This window comes from Mirounga leonina, unplaced genomic scaffold (assembly GCF_011800145.1).
Source record: "Mirounga leonina isolate KUSES-001 unplaced genomic scaffold, KU_Mleo_1.0 Mir_197, whole genome shotgun sequence".
Taxonomy (NCBI): domain Eukaryota; kingdom Metazoa; phylum Chordata; class Mammalia; order Carnivora; family Phocidae; genus Mirounga; species Mirounga leonina.
This window is the reverse complement of record NW_023270494.1, coordinates 14,976,245-14,989,387: the sequence shown is the minus strand read 5'-3', so window position 1 is coordinate 14,989,387 and position 13,143 is coordinate 14,976,245. Positions and strand designations below refer to the sequence as shown.

At 41.5% G+C, this 13,143-nt stretch overlaps 1 protein-coding gene across 1 annotated transcript in view; it reads left to right on the top strand.

The window, feature by feature from the left end:
• TANC2 (tetratricopeptide repeat, ankyrin repeat and coiled-coil containing 2) overlaps window positions 1-13,143 on the top strand; it is a 362,442-nt gene that overhangs the window by 331,028 nt on the left and 18,271 nt on the right. Inside the window, exons 19-21 of the mRNA XM_035026328.1 lie at window positions 2,070-2,163; window positions 9,112-9,245; window positions 10,209-10,332. Of these exons, the coding sequence (XP_034882219.1) occupies window positions 2,070-2,163; window positions 9,112-9,245; window positions 10,209-10,332 (352 nt within the window). The remainder of the gene's footprint in view (window positions 1-2,069; window positions 2,164-9,111; window positions 9,246-10,208; window positions 10,333-13,143) is intronic.

The following is a 13,143-nucleotide window of genomic DNA, read 5'->3' as shown; positions in this document are numbered from 1 at the left end:
AAGAACTTTGGAAATCATCTAATCCAATTCCTCCCCATCTTGCCACCCTTATTTAATAGACAGTGACACTCGGCTCCTGGGGATTATTTACTGACCTGTGCTCACATGGGTAGGCAGTGTGGAATGGGAAGAGCACCACATTTGAAATCTCAGAAGGACTAGGTTGGAGTCCCAGTTTACTACTCATTCGCTCTGGACCTTGGGCAGTTCACCTAATCTCTTAGAACCTTCGTTTCTCATCAGTAAAATTAGTCTCATATATTCTTTTTTACACAGCTGGTATGAAAGGTGCTTTGTAAGCTGTTAAACACTATACAAACAGTATTTTTGCTGAATTGTTTTACTAATCATAATAATAATATAGTAACAAATGTATGGAACTGATAACTGCTAGGAAATGCTGAACATCCAGTTCCCGGAGGGTTGTGTAGTAGAGCGGAAGTATGTGTGTGTGTGTGTACATACATACATACTTAAAATTAGTATAAATTTGGGGCGCCTGGGTGGCTCAGTCAGTTAAGCGGCTGCCTTCAGCTCAGGGTCCTGGGATCGAGCCCCGCATCGGGCTCCTTGCTCAGCGGGGAGCCTGCTTCTCCCTCTGCGTGTCAAATAAGTAAATTAAAAATTCTTTTAAAAAAATTAGTATAGGGCGCCTGGGTGGCTCAGTTGGTTAAGCGACTGCTTTCAGCTCAGGTCATGATCCTGGAGTCCCCGGATCGAGTCCCGCATCGGGCTCCCTGCTCGGCAGGGAGCCTGCTTCTCCCTCTGACCTTCCACCCTCTCATGTGCTCTCTCTCTCTCATTCTCTCTGTCTCAAATAAATAAATAAAATCTTTTAAAAAAAAAAATTAGTATAAATTTTACTGATACGAAGAACATGTAGCATACAGTTTACAAATAATGAAATATACAGTACTCTTAATGGAATGCTTGATTTTTGTGAAATTTATATCTGAAGCCAACCTGTGGTTGCAACTCTTTGATCATTTATAGATGATCTTTTTTGCTCTTTTCCCAATAATTTTCTTGTCACTAAATCTGATACATGATCTATGTTAAACTACTTCTCACCCTCATATAAATCATATTCATTAAACTGGAGCCTCTTGGAGCATTAGCACTGAATCAAATCTTGATTTATAATGTTTGCCAATTTCCAAGGTGTAAATGCTCCCACCACGGCTGATATGGAGCTGCCATTGTGATGTTGCGAAGAGATGCATAGGAGCACATACCATGATGGGCTGTTTCCACCATACAACACAATACATATGAATAACCTCAAGAGCATAGATAGAGTGTAGTTAAATAAATAAGAAGTCGTGAGATTTTGTTTTTTACTTTGTTTTTAATATAATTTGTTATTTAATTTTTAATAAACATCTTCATCTAATAACCGGCTTACAGAATTCCTGAAAATGTAATGCTCCGCTTTCAGGGGCCAGAACACGTTGGCTCACCAGTGAAACAGCTCCCCTGCCAACTGACTTCGTATGTCACCAAGGGAATATTAAGTAAAACTGGAATTTTTAATATCTGTAGGTTTTTAAACTCTCTCTACAGGTAAATTCCTGGAAACAGAGCTGTCGCTTTCCTTTAATATTAATAGTCATTCTCCCTTTATTATCCCCAAAGCAGTCCTTGTACTTCCGAGCAGAAAAAAGAAGATCATTGCTCTACTCTGATGAAATAGAGGCCCTACGTTTTCTCCATATTTGTTTTCTGGTTTTTACTGATTGATTGGTTTTTTTCTCTTTATTGGTATTTTTATTGGGAGGATGAGGGTTTGCTTCTTTAACTTAAAGATGAGGAATAAATAATTTTTAAAAAAATCACATGCTGTGTAAGTGAGTTGTGTTCAAGAGAAATGTATAAACTGTACCCGACAAAACAAATATTCATCATGGCCACTTTGGGTTTCTTTGCTGGGATAGTCGGTTCTGGTTTCTTCTGTGTGCAAGCGATTGCGTCACACTTGGGTCATCCAGGCATCTTTCAAACCTCACAGGCCAGAGCTGGTAGCATAGTTTCCCACCTGAAGTTTGAACTGACACAACTTCTCGTTCCAGATTGTCTCCTACCTACTTGATCTTCCAGAAAAAGATGAAGAAGAAGTAGAGCGAGCACAGATCAACAGTTTTGACAGTCTCTGGGGAGAGACAGGTACTTCTCATGGACATTACTCCCTTTTCTCATTAATGTGTTGTGTTCGTGTGGAGATACTCTGCATCTCACACCCTGATTTTTCCTCTGGCATACCTTTGGCAGTCTCCGTCTTATGGTTTTTGTACTGGAGATTGATTCAGCCAAAGTAAAAAGTCAAGCAATGTCCTTCTTCCAATCCTCTTTCCCTTTGGATTCTCCAAATCATTAGCACCGGAGTCGTCTTTCAACCAAAACTTTACCCTGCTCTTGTTTCCAAATAATTGTAAAAGACTGAAAGTTTCCTTACAATGTGCCAAACTAGAGCAGAAAATAGTTGTGGCCTCTCTCTTCTTTTATGGGATTCTTGTAGCAGTTAGGTATAAATATTTCTCCCATCAAAGTAACTCCACCTGCAATTGTAAACCAGGAGGTTAAATTTTTATCCACACCTCTGGCTTAACCAAGTGTTATGGCATCATGGTGTCTGATGTGGTTAAACTGATATATACTGAGTAAAGTTGCTATCTGGATGCAAAATGAAGGTACCACCCTATAAGGCATAGCTCCATGCAGTCCCTCTTGATCTGTAGCCAAGAGATGTCTATATTGCTTGGTACTTACTACAGAAACAGAAGCTTCTTCCTTGTGGCCTTTGCAGGAAATGATTGTTGTCTTTCCCCCAAGTCTAAACTGGAACATCTGGAGAAACATTAGTAACCTTTTATGTGTTGTTATGAAACCAGGGCAATGAAAACTGTAGAGTCACCACAGATACGTGTCATATTTGCCAGACCAATATTGAGATGGCCAACTTAGGGGGAATATTTTCTTAAACAGAGAGGGTGTGTCTTTTAGTTAGAGTCAGAGTGTTATTAAAAATAAAGGAGGCACTTGAATTCATTTAAAATTTATCACGACCTATCAGATTGTGACGTTTCCATTCACAGCTTCTTTAACATGATGTAGAATGGTCCAAAGCTCAGGAAGTTGCTTCTCCAACTATCCCTCCCTCTGTAAGAACCAAAGGGAACAGATGTCAGGCAGCTGCAGCTTCAGAGCCCGTGACAGATTAAAGGAAAATGTGCAGCTGGAAACAGCTGCTATCTCTGGGACTCTTCCCCGCGGGAAACCAGAGGCCGGACTTTGGGGAAGGGACTGACCAGGACACCAGCAGTTTTGGAGCATGTATATCGTGACTGCGAGCTGCAGAAGGGGCATGGTGCTTTACTGTTCCCGTCAGCACGGCCCTGCCCAGCACAGTGTTGCTGAACCTCCCAACAGGCTCCCGTTGCCAGCCGTGCACGTGGAACCTCAGGGGAGGGTGGAAAGGAGTATGGCCTGATGAGGGTATGGATAGGAATTATAAGGCTGGCAATCATAGTGATGAATATCAAACATATTCTAGTGCTGTACTTGAAAGGATTTCTTAACAATGTTCAAGAAGGGGAGTGAACTAAGTAGAAGACTTATTTTTATTGATATGAATTTCTTATTAGGATAAAACTTTATGGGGGTGCCTGGGTGGCTCAGTCAGTTAGACTTCAGACTCTTGATTTCAGCTCAGGTCATGATCTCGGGGTTGTGAGATTGAGCCCCGTGTCAGCTCTGCCCTGGGTGTGGAGCCTGCTTGCAATTCTCTCCCTCTTCCTCTGCACCTCTCTCTCTCTCTCTCCCCCCCCCCAAAAAAAAGAATAAAATTTTATGGCCTCAGGACTTTTTTAAATATCTCACTTTAACGTGCACAACAAAGTTTGTTACAGTAATTATTTAAATATGTACCATGTCTCAAGATTGTAAAAAAATCAAAGCTTCATGTCAGTTGGCTTGTAATCAGAATTGTGTTGTGTTTAACTTGATACGTATATGAAATAATTTCAGCATTATAAACATAAAATGCTGTTTAAATAGTGCTAGAATGAAATGCATCTGTAATACAATTTATAGATCTATAAACCGTTATTTGGCTTCAGGAAATTTTCTAGGAAATAATGTTTGTGCTATGCCCCTATACCTCCCCACTAATACAGAACAGACTATGAGTTGCTTTTCTATCTATCGTGATAGAGTTACTAAGTATACATGTTCCTTTCTACCTTATAGCACATAATCATTTAAAATGTGTAATGACCCAGTGAATTGTGATGTTTTCTCCAATGGCAAAATCTTACACATGTCCCCTTGTTTGGAGAAGGAAGGTTTGTGACCTGCAGCCCTGGTCTAAACAACACAATTTTTACCTAAGGAAAATCAGAAGGTTTTGATGTTCCCAACACCAGTGGTGTCAAATCTAAGACACCACTAACTATAGGAAACTATATGGCCATTATTTTATGTGCCACTACAAAAAAAGAAAGCCTCAGCCTATTAAACTGACACAGTTCTTTATTATCACAGCAATCACAAGATGCATCCCAGTTTCAGAGATGTTAAAACTGAGGGTTCTAGAGGGGAGGGGCTTGGGGGGAATGGGTTAGCCCGGTGATGGGTATTAAGGAAGGCACGTTCTGCGTGGAGCACTGGGTGTTATACGCAAACAATGAATCATGGAACACTACATCAAAAACTAATGATGTAATGAATGTTGACTAACAAAATAAAATTTAAAAAAAATATGAAGGGAAAAAAGTGCATCTTAGAATCAATGAAATTTGGGTGCCTGGGTGGCTCAGTTGGTTAAGCGACTGCCTTCAGCTCAGGTCATGATCCTGGAGTCCCGGGATCGAGTCCCGCATCGGGCTCCCTGCTCAGCAGGGAGTCTGCTTCTCCCTCTGACACTCCCCCCTCCTGTGCTCTCTATTTCTTTCTCTCTCATTCTCTCTCTCAAATAAATAAATAAATAAAAATCTAAAAAAAAAAAGAATCAGTGAAATTTATCTTAGCCTATAGTGAAATAATAATTGAGATGTAATTTTTACAGAGCGGATTTTCTAAAAGGTGGTCACTAGAATATCCTGGTTGCTTTTGTCCTCCTTTTTCAGCCTCTTTATTCTTCCAGATAGCATCTCCCTACATCCAGCCTCCACCATCTGGCTGGCCCCCTCCCATCCCATAGGGTTTTCACAGACTTCTTATGGAACAGTACAGAAGAAAAGCAATTAGATTGTTCACCACTCCCTCTTCTTTCTTGTCTTATGAGCTTAGACTAGGACCAGCATTAAAAATCATCTAGCAATTCTGGAGGGTCTGAACCGTCCTATGACCCAAAAGAAGCAAGAGTTCACAAAATAAACAAGATACCCATAACTCATGCCCTTATTATCCTTTGCCTACGTTACTGCAACTGCCTGATCTCTGATCTTGTCAGCCTTTCGTGATTCATCTCCCTTGTGACTTCCACCAGAGTGATCTTTGTTGATGTCACTTTCCTGCTTACCACCCTTTATTGACCACCTGTACCATTAATGAAGTTATTTAGTGTAGCCTAAGAAGACCAGTCATGATCTCTAGCCTTATCTATTGCCTGGCTTCTCCGGTAACTCCAATAACAATAAACTTGCTGTCTCCCACATCAGTGCCTTTGTACGTGCTCTCCCTGTGCCTGGCCTGCTCTCAGTCTTCTCTTTCTCTTTCAGCATCCAGCTCAGATGAACATCTCTTCCTGAAGACCTTCTCAGACACTTCTTCCTCTGTTACCTCCATACAACTTATACACTCGATAGCAATGTAATTTTTATTTGTCTGTTATCCTTACTCAACCTTGAGTTCCTTGAGAGCAGAGACAGTGTCTGACAAATAGTTCAATAGATGTTTAACGTTTTGGAAGCAGTGATCAGTTTATGTCTCCCCAACCACCTGTCTCTCATTGGTCTTGCATGACTTGTCTGTGCTACACTCTTTCACAGTTGAAAATAGATAAACAGAACCATTTGCTTTGCCGCATTCTGTTTAGTATCCCCAACCCATCCAAGCCGACTTTGGCTATTTCCCCAACTCTGAGCTGCATCCTGTCTGCTTCTTCAGACTCCTTAGATGTTTCGCTTTGAAAAAGGACCATTTATGTCAGATAATCTCATCAGCTGCTGACAAGCTAGGGAACAAATTCTGTTACTGGTCTCTTAGGAAGAGATTTGGCTCCAAACTGCTGTGTTTGCTCTAAGAACCAGTGTGTTGTTTTACAGAACCGACTTTACCTTAATCTTCTTTCTTTCAGAAAGTTTTAACAGTTTTTGATAAGACTTACATAAAATCCAGCCAAAGCAGTTTTTTGCTCTTGGATTTTTAAAAAAGTACCGATCCCATTGTACATAGTTGTGTTGTTCTGAGATGAAATTGGCCAGCTGTGTTAATGACCATGTCCAGCTATCAGCTGGAGATTCCTACCAAGTTACATCATAACCTGAGCAACAGAGATGATACAACAAAGAAAACAACCAAATGGAACATTCCCTCTCATATAAATGTGTTATCCAGTGAGTTGAAATGCGCCAGCCAGAGCAATATAACTCCATGTTAGAGTGAACAATAGAAGCGTTAGCTTTCAAGATGGGCACTGGTTGTAAGTTTTCAGCAGTGTTCTGTGAGCTGGCATCATTGGTGAAAGGCTTGATTCTGAAATACTGGCAATATTTTCTCCATCAGGCTACAGATTCTTTTGTGAAAAAGAATGTATTTGCCCTCCCCCCACCATACACAGGGCATTAAAAGTGAGGTTTGCTGCATAGCTACTTTAAATGGAATCAGAAAGTAAGAGTTAGAAATTTTCCAAATCATTTGTTTCGTGTACCAACAAGATGATTCTTACGGTTCCTAATGAGTGTCGACCCCAGTCAGGTTATTTTTGTTCCAGCTTTACTGAGAGCTCATTTATATATACACACATGTAAACTAAGGTGTATGACACGATGGTTTCCAGTCAAGTTCTTAAGCTACTCTTGTGTTCTGACCCAAGAATTAAAGTGTTGTAGTTTTTTGGGGTTTTTTTTTCCTGAACTATTAGAAATATAAAGTTGGGTTCTTGGGGCACTGGGTGGCTCAGTCTGTTAAGTGTCTGCCTTCGGCTCAGGTCATGATGCCAGGGTCCTGGGATCAAGCCCCGCATCGGGCTCCCTGCTCAGTGGGGAGCCTGCTTCTCCCTCTGTCCCTGCCCCCACCCCCCGCTTGTGTTCTCTCTATCTCTCTCAGATAAATAAATAAAATCTTAAAAAAAAAAAAAAAAAGAAATATAAAGTTGGCAAAGATCACTTTGATGTAAGGAACAAGACACAAAACTTCTTAGTCAAGTAAATAATCATACCCATCAATACCTGTACTCACTCATTCAGGGCTTGGAAATGACCCTCACCTCAGATAAACCTCTGGCCTGCTGTGAGGAATAGGGCAGAAATGCCACTGTTAAGAGTTCCAAAATAAAACTGAAAATACACATAAGACAAGACACATCTAGTTTGATTAAATATATCTTCTAAAACTGTTACATTTTCCTTCATAAATTCTTACCCTTGAGGAAAGAAAAGATTACTTGAAGGCTTATCTTAGTGGTTTGACAGGTAGTTTGACTTTGCATATGAATCAGTTGTGGATGAATTTGACCAAGCCCAAAGACAAAATGCCACCAGTTGCCCTTGAATGAAAAAAATTTCAAGTGACCATTTGATTTGAATCTCAGTTGCTTTCCTGATTAGCTACGAACTTTTGCAAACTGAAATATTATCTGCACTTGCCAAATACTATCTTTTTCTGATTTGCCATTGGAGTAGGTGGCCGTGATCAAGGAAGGACTTGCTGGCCACCACATCAGGTGTCCAAGTCAGTTTGGGAACAAAGCTCTCTATCCTCTTTCTTTAAAAGCATAATTCCTGCCACCTTCTAACAGTGTTTACCGTCCTCCCCACCCTCCTCCATTCTTTAAAACACTGAACCTATGCATTTGAGATGCCATGGTCAAATGAAATATATATGTATATATTTGTTCAAGTATGGACTTAGTAGAAAATCTATCTCCAAATCCCTCACGCTACTGTTGACACAGTGCTCAGAGAATGAAATAGGCACTCGTGAATCTCCACTCTCTCAGAGATCATATACAATTGATAATAGCACAAAATGAAGAATGTTTAAGTTTCTCCCTGTTGTGTCCCTTGTAGTCACTATAGCTATTTTTATTATCGGTGACTCCATTATTTTATATTCAGAAGAGCCTTTGTCATACCTCTCCTCTCATCTTTAAGACTATTACCTTGAACAGTTTGACCCTTATATGAAAATGGTTGCGGATGTACTCGAAACTTCTCTCTCAACTAATGGAGAAGAAAAAAAAAAAAAAGAAAACTGGCCCAAGAACCTGAGACTGCCGTTCCTGGCTTTGGTTCTTTAGGTTTAAGGGCCCAGGAGTAGAGGTTGGCCAGAAGTGGTTCCTAGCTAATTCTAAAGAAGACCTTATTTGGGGCACCTGGGTTAAACATCGTCTCAGGTCATGATCCCAGGGTCCTGGGATCAAGCCCCATGTTGGGCTCCCTGCTCAGCGAGAAGCCTGCTTCTCCCTCTCCCTGTGCAGCTCCCCCTACTTGTGCTCTCTCATGCTCTGTCAAATAAGTAAATAAAATCTTAAATAAATACTTTAAAAATAAAACAAAAAAACCTTACTCTGCAAGGCCCTTCTCTCTACATTCCCCCCACGCGTACACACCCCTGAAAGGTTTGTAGCTAAGAAGAGATACCAAAAAAAGAGGTAAGTCAAAAGTAGGGAAGACAGTCTGGGTAGGAAAAATGAAACCAAGTAAGTTTAATCAAAGGTGATTTTTAATAAATGTATTATTACAATTGTCTCCATATATTGTAAGCCCACTAGAACGTGGTTTTATTCATGATTTTTCTTTAAAAATTTCCTTCATGGCAAAAGTAGCTAATACCATCCTTGGAGGTAAAGTAGCAGTTACATTAATCAAGCACAGATACACTGCCATGCTTACACAGAGGGCTGGGGAGGGCAAGACCCACCTGTTCTCAGTCTGTGTTCTCTGCCCTTAGCACTGACAGCTGCAGCCGGAAGGGGCAAGCTGGAGGTGTGCCGTCTGCTCTTGGAACAGGGGGCAGCAGTGGCCCAGCCAAACCGCCGAGGGGCAGTGCCCCTGTTCAGCACTGTGCGCCAGGGCCACTGGCAGGTAAGCAGGGTAGCTACTTCCAGTCCCTCAGGTAGGGGTGAGTTCTAGACAGGAACTTCAGAAGCAGAGAGCAAAAAAAAAATCACAAAGTTTGGGTTACTCAGCAGTCATCGGGTTTGAGGACTTGGGCCTTTGTTATTAGTATTCTCGTTCATTGAGAAGATACCTAACATTCAAAATCATGGCCCATCTCTAAAAAAAAATAATCATCATGATCTATATTGTATAGAAGGACTAGCTACTTCTGGCGTGGTCATGGAGTGACCTGCTTCTCACATATCCACAGGTCCACATATTCACAGGTCCTCTGGAAGGTTCATATCCCAAAAGATCCCTGCTAACAGGTGTCTTGCAGATGTCTCAAACTTGCTAAAAGAAAACGTGGTGTATGTAAATTCTAGCTATGCAATCTTTCCAGGTGTTTGAATTCCGGATAAATGCTAATTTATACACTTGGGATGGAAAAGAAAGCAGATTGGTAAGAATCTTTGGAAGTATTTGTGTAGAAAAAAGGCTCTAGAAGCCAAACAGTATAAAAGAGTTATCAGAGGCACTTTATTGTTGTATTCGCTTCAGTCATAAATACTCACTACAGGCAGACTAGCAACCCCTACAGGTCAATAAAATGGCACCGGCAAAGGTAGTGACTTGTGTTGGAGCTTCCATTGTGGGATTGTTCAGTCTACATCTTGGCATTTGGTATCTTAAATTCTTTTTCACTTAGGGGCCGAGTCAAACATTCAGAGTTGAATTCTCATTTGGCTATCCTTAAGAGAGTCCGAGATCAGATCACATGGTACTAGAACTCTGCAGGAATTAGAGGGACCCTTGCGGTAGAAAGCTACATGGAGAGCTGACTTGCTTGTGCAGTAGGAGGAGATCCCCCAGTGCAGGGAACAACGTGCACATGTCTACTCAGCAGCTCTTCCTGGCTCATTCGTCCCTGTTTCTCCGCACTTGCAGATTGTTGATCTTTTACTCACCCATGGAGCTGATGTCAACATGGCAGACAAGCAAGGTCGTACTCCCCTGATGATGGCTGCCTCTGAAGGCCATCTGGGAACTGTGGACTTTCTACTTGCACAAGGTCAGTCTTGGGATGCCAGAGCTGCATGGTCAGTGCCTATAATAGTCCAAGGAACTCATGATTTCCAGTGATGGGTTCTAAGAGATGTTAAGAATAGATATTATCGGGCACCTGGGTGGCTCAGTTGGTTAAGCGACTGCCTTCGGCTCAGGTCATGATCCTGGAGTCCCGGGATCAGGTCCCACATCGGGCTCCCTGCTCGGCGGGGGGTCTGCTTCTCCCTCTGACCCTCCCCCTCTCATGTGCTCTCTCTCTCTCATTCTCTCTCTCAAATAAATAAATAAAATCTTTAAAAAAAAAAAAAAAGAATAGATATTATTGGGGTACCTGGGGGGCCCAGTCAGTTGAGCATCCAGACTCTTGGTTGCAGCTCGGGGCATGATCTCAGGGTCCTGGGATCGAGCCCCGCATTGGGCTTCTTGCTTAACGGGGAGTCTATTTGAGTTTCTCTCCCTCTGCCCCTCCCATCCTGTGCACATGCGTGCATGCTCTCTCTCTCTCTAAATAAATAAATCTTTAAAAAAAAGAATATGAATTATGAATCTAGTTGGTTAAAATGTGAAAGTCCATCTCCTCTCCTCTGCTCTTATATACAGTGGGACCCTTTAATTCTGATATTCTTTGTATTCTAAATTCTCTAATTCAAATCTATAATCTCCAAACTTTGATTTTTTTTTCTAATATACACTCAGTAGATGTTCATCTTCCAAGGACTGTTTTTTCTTTAACTTTTATCAATTCCTGTACAACTAATATTTTTCTTGTAATCCAAAGGAGGCAAACAGAGGTTAAGACAATTGCTGACAGTGGGACCCTATTTGAGAAATCAGGATATTATATTATCTTCTATTGTAATAAATTCTTTTTTTTTTTTAAGATTTTATTTATTTATTTGAGAGAGAGAGAATGAGAGAGAGAGAAAGCACATGAGAGGGGGGAGGGTCAGAGGGAGAAGCAGACTCCCTGACAAGCAGGGAGCCTGATGCGGGACTCATCCAGGGACTCCAAGATCATGACCTGAGCCGAAGGCAGTCGCTTAACCAACTGAGCCACCCAGGCGCCCCGTAATAAATTCCTTTTGACATAACATTCACGTACTCCTGGTGAATGAGAAATAAAGAGATTGCAGTCACACCACCTTCAAAAGCATTTCAGGCTCCTTTTGATTGCTCTGACCTCAGTCACTTATGCAAAATAGGAGTGAATGAGGGTGGACTTCTGTAGAAGGAAAACTCAAGTCACTGATGACTCTACAGTACCATCTAGTGGACTTTGAGCATTTACATGAAGTAGGAGATACTGTGATCGTGACCAGCCTAATGACTCCATTCCAGTTAGCCTTCCCTATTAGTAAACTGGACCTAAACATCTATAATTATATCTATGGGCACATTCACTTCAAGCAAGCCAACCTCCTGAAGAATCATAACCAGGCCGGCACAACTGAGGGTAGTCAAGTTAAGAAGAAGGCGAGGTTTCTTCTAAGATTTTAAACTAAAAGCTCAAAGATTTGTTGGATCTTTAGCTGTATCCTCCAAAGAAGATTTGTTTGTTTCCACAGCCTCAGACTTGCAGTGCTGGGTCAGAACCAGAGAACCGCTCTCCCAGCATGCAAAGTGGTTCTTGCTTCTCCAATACAAGCCAACAAACAAGTCTGGTTTCGTGATATCTATCCTTACTTCTGCCAAGAGGGGGTTGGAGGAGGATAGGGGGTGTACCTAGATTCTCAGGATAAGATGGGGCAGGAATAAATGTCCCAGAACAGCCCAAGTCTACTGGAAAAGGCAAGACCTCTTCAGCCACTGATAACCTTTGGATCACTGCACAGTGTCTGGCACATGCCCGTGGAAGCTTATCAGACACAGATTCCAGAGATTTGTTCTCCCTTACCACTGCAGACATGCAGGTCTTTGTACTCCCGATCTTCCTCAACTTATGATGGGCTTACGTCCTGATAAACCCAAGTTTAAAATATTGTAAGTTGAACATATCTTAAGTTGAAAATGCATTTAATACACCTAGCCTATGGAACATGATAGCCTTGTCTACCTTAAATGTGTTCACAACACTTAAATCAGCCTACAGTTGGGCAAAATCATCTAACACAAAGCCTACTGTATAACAGTACTGAATATCTTATGTAGTTTATCGAATACGGTACTGAAAGTGAAAAACAGAATGGTCCTAAGTGTATCTGTTGTTTATCCTCATGGCCGTGTGGCTTCTGGTTTGCCACCGCTCACTTCCACTGGCCAGCATCACAAGAGAGCATTGCACCACACATCACTAGCTGGGAAAAGGTCCAAATTCAAAATCCGCAGGACATTTTCTACTGAATGCGTATCACTTTCGCACCATCATAAAATTGAAAAATTGTTAAGTCAGGCCATCATAAGTCAGGGGTCCTCAGTATTTCATTTTTTCACACTTAAATCAGAGACTTCCACTAAATCAACAAATCCTACAAACCTTTATTCAGCCGCTGTTACTTGCAGAACGCTATACCAGTGCCATGCCAGTGAGTGATTTTTGCTAATACACCGTAATCTGTGCCCTCCGAGACTCTGTAATCTGGCAAGGAGGGGGTGAAACGAAGATAAATACCTGAAAAGCAGAGAACACTCAGTGCTCTGATAAAGGTATTTGAGTTAGGAAAGGACAGACTTTGAAAGGTGAATAGGAAAAAAGTTTCGTATTCAGGGAGGGGGCCGTGAATGAAAAGTCAAGGAGGAGATCCAGCACACAACAGGTTTGGGGCAATAACTCAAGTTGTCTGGTAAAGTACATGAGGGCTCTTGGGAAGTAAAATTG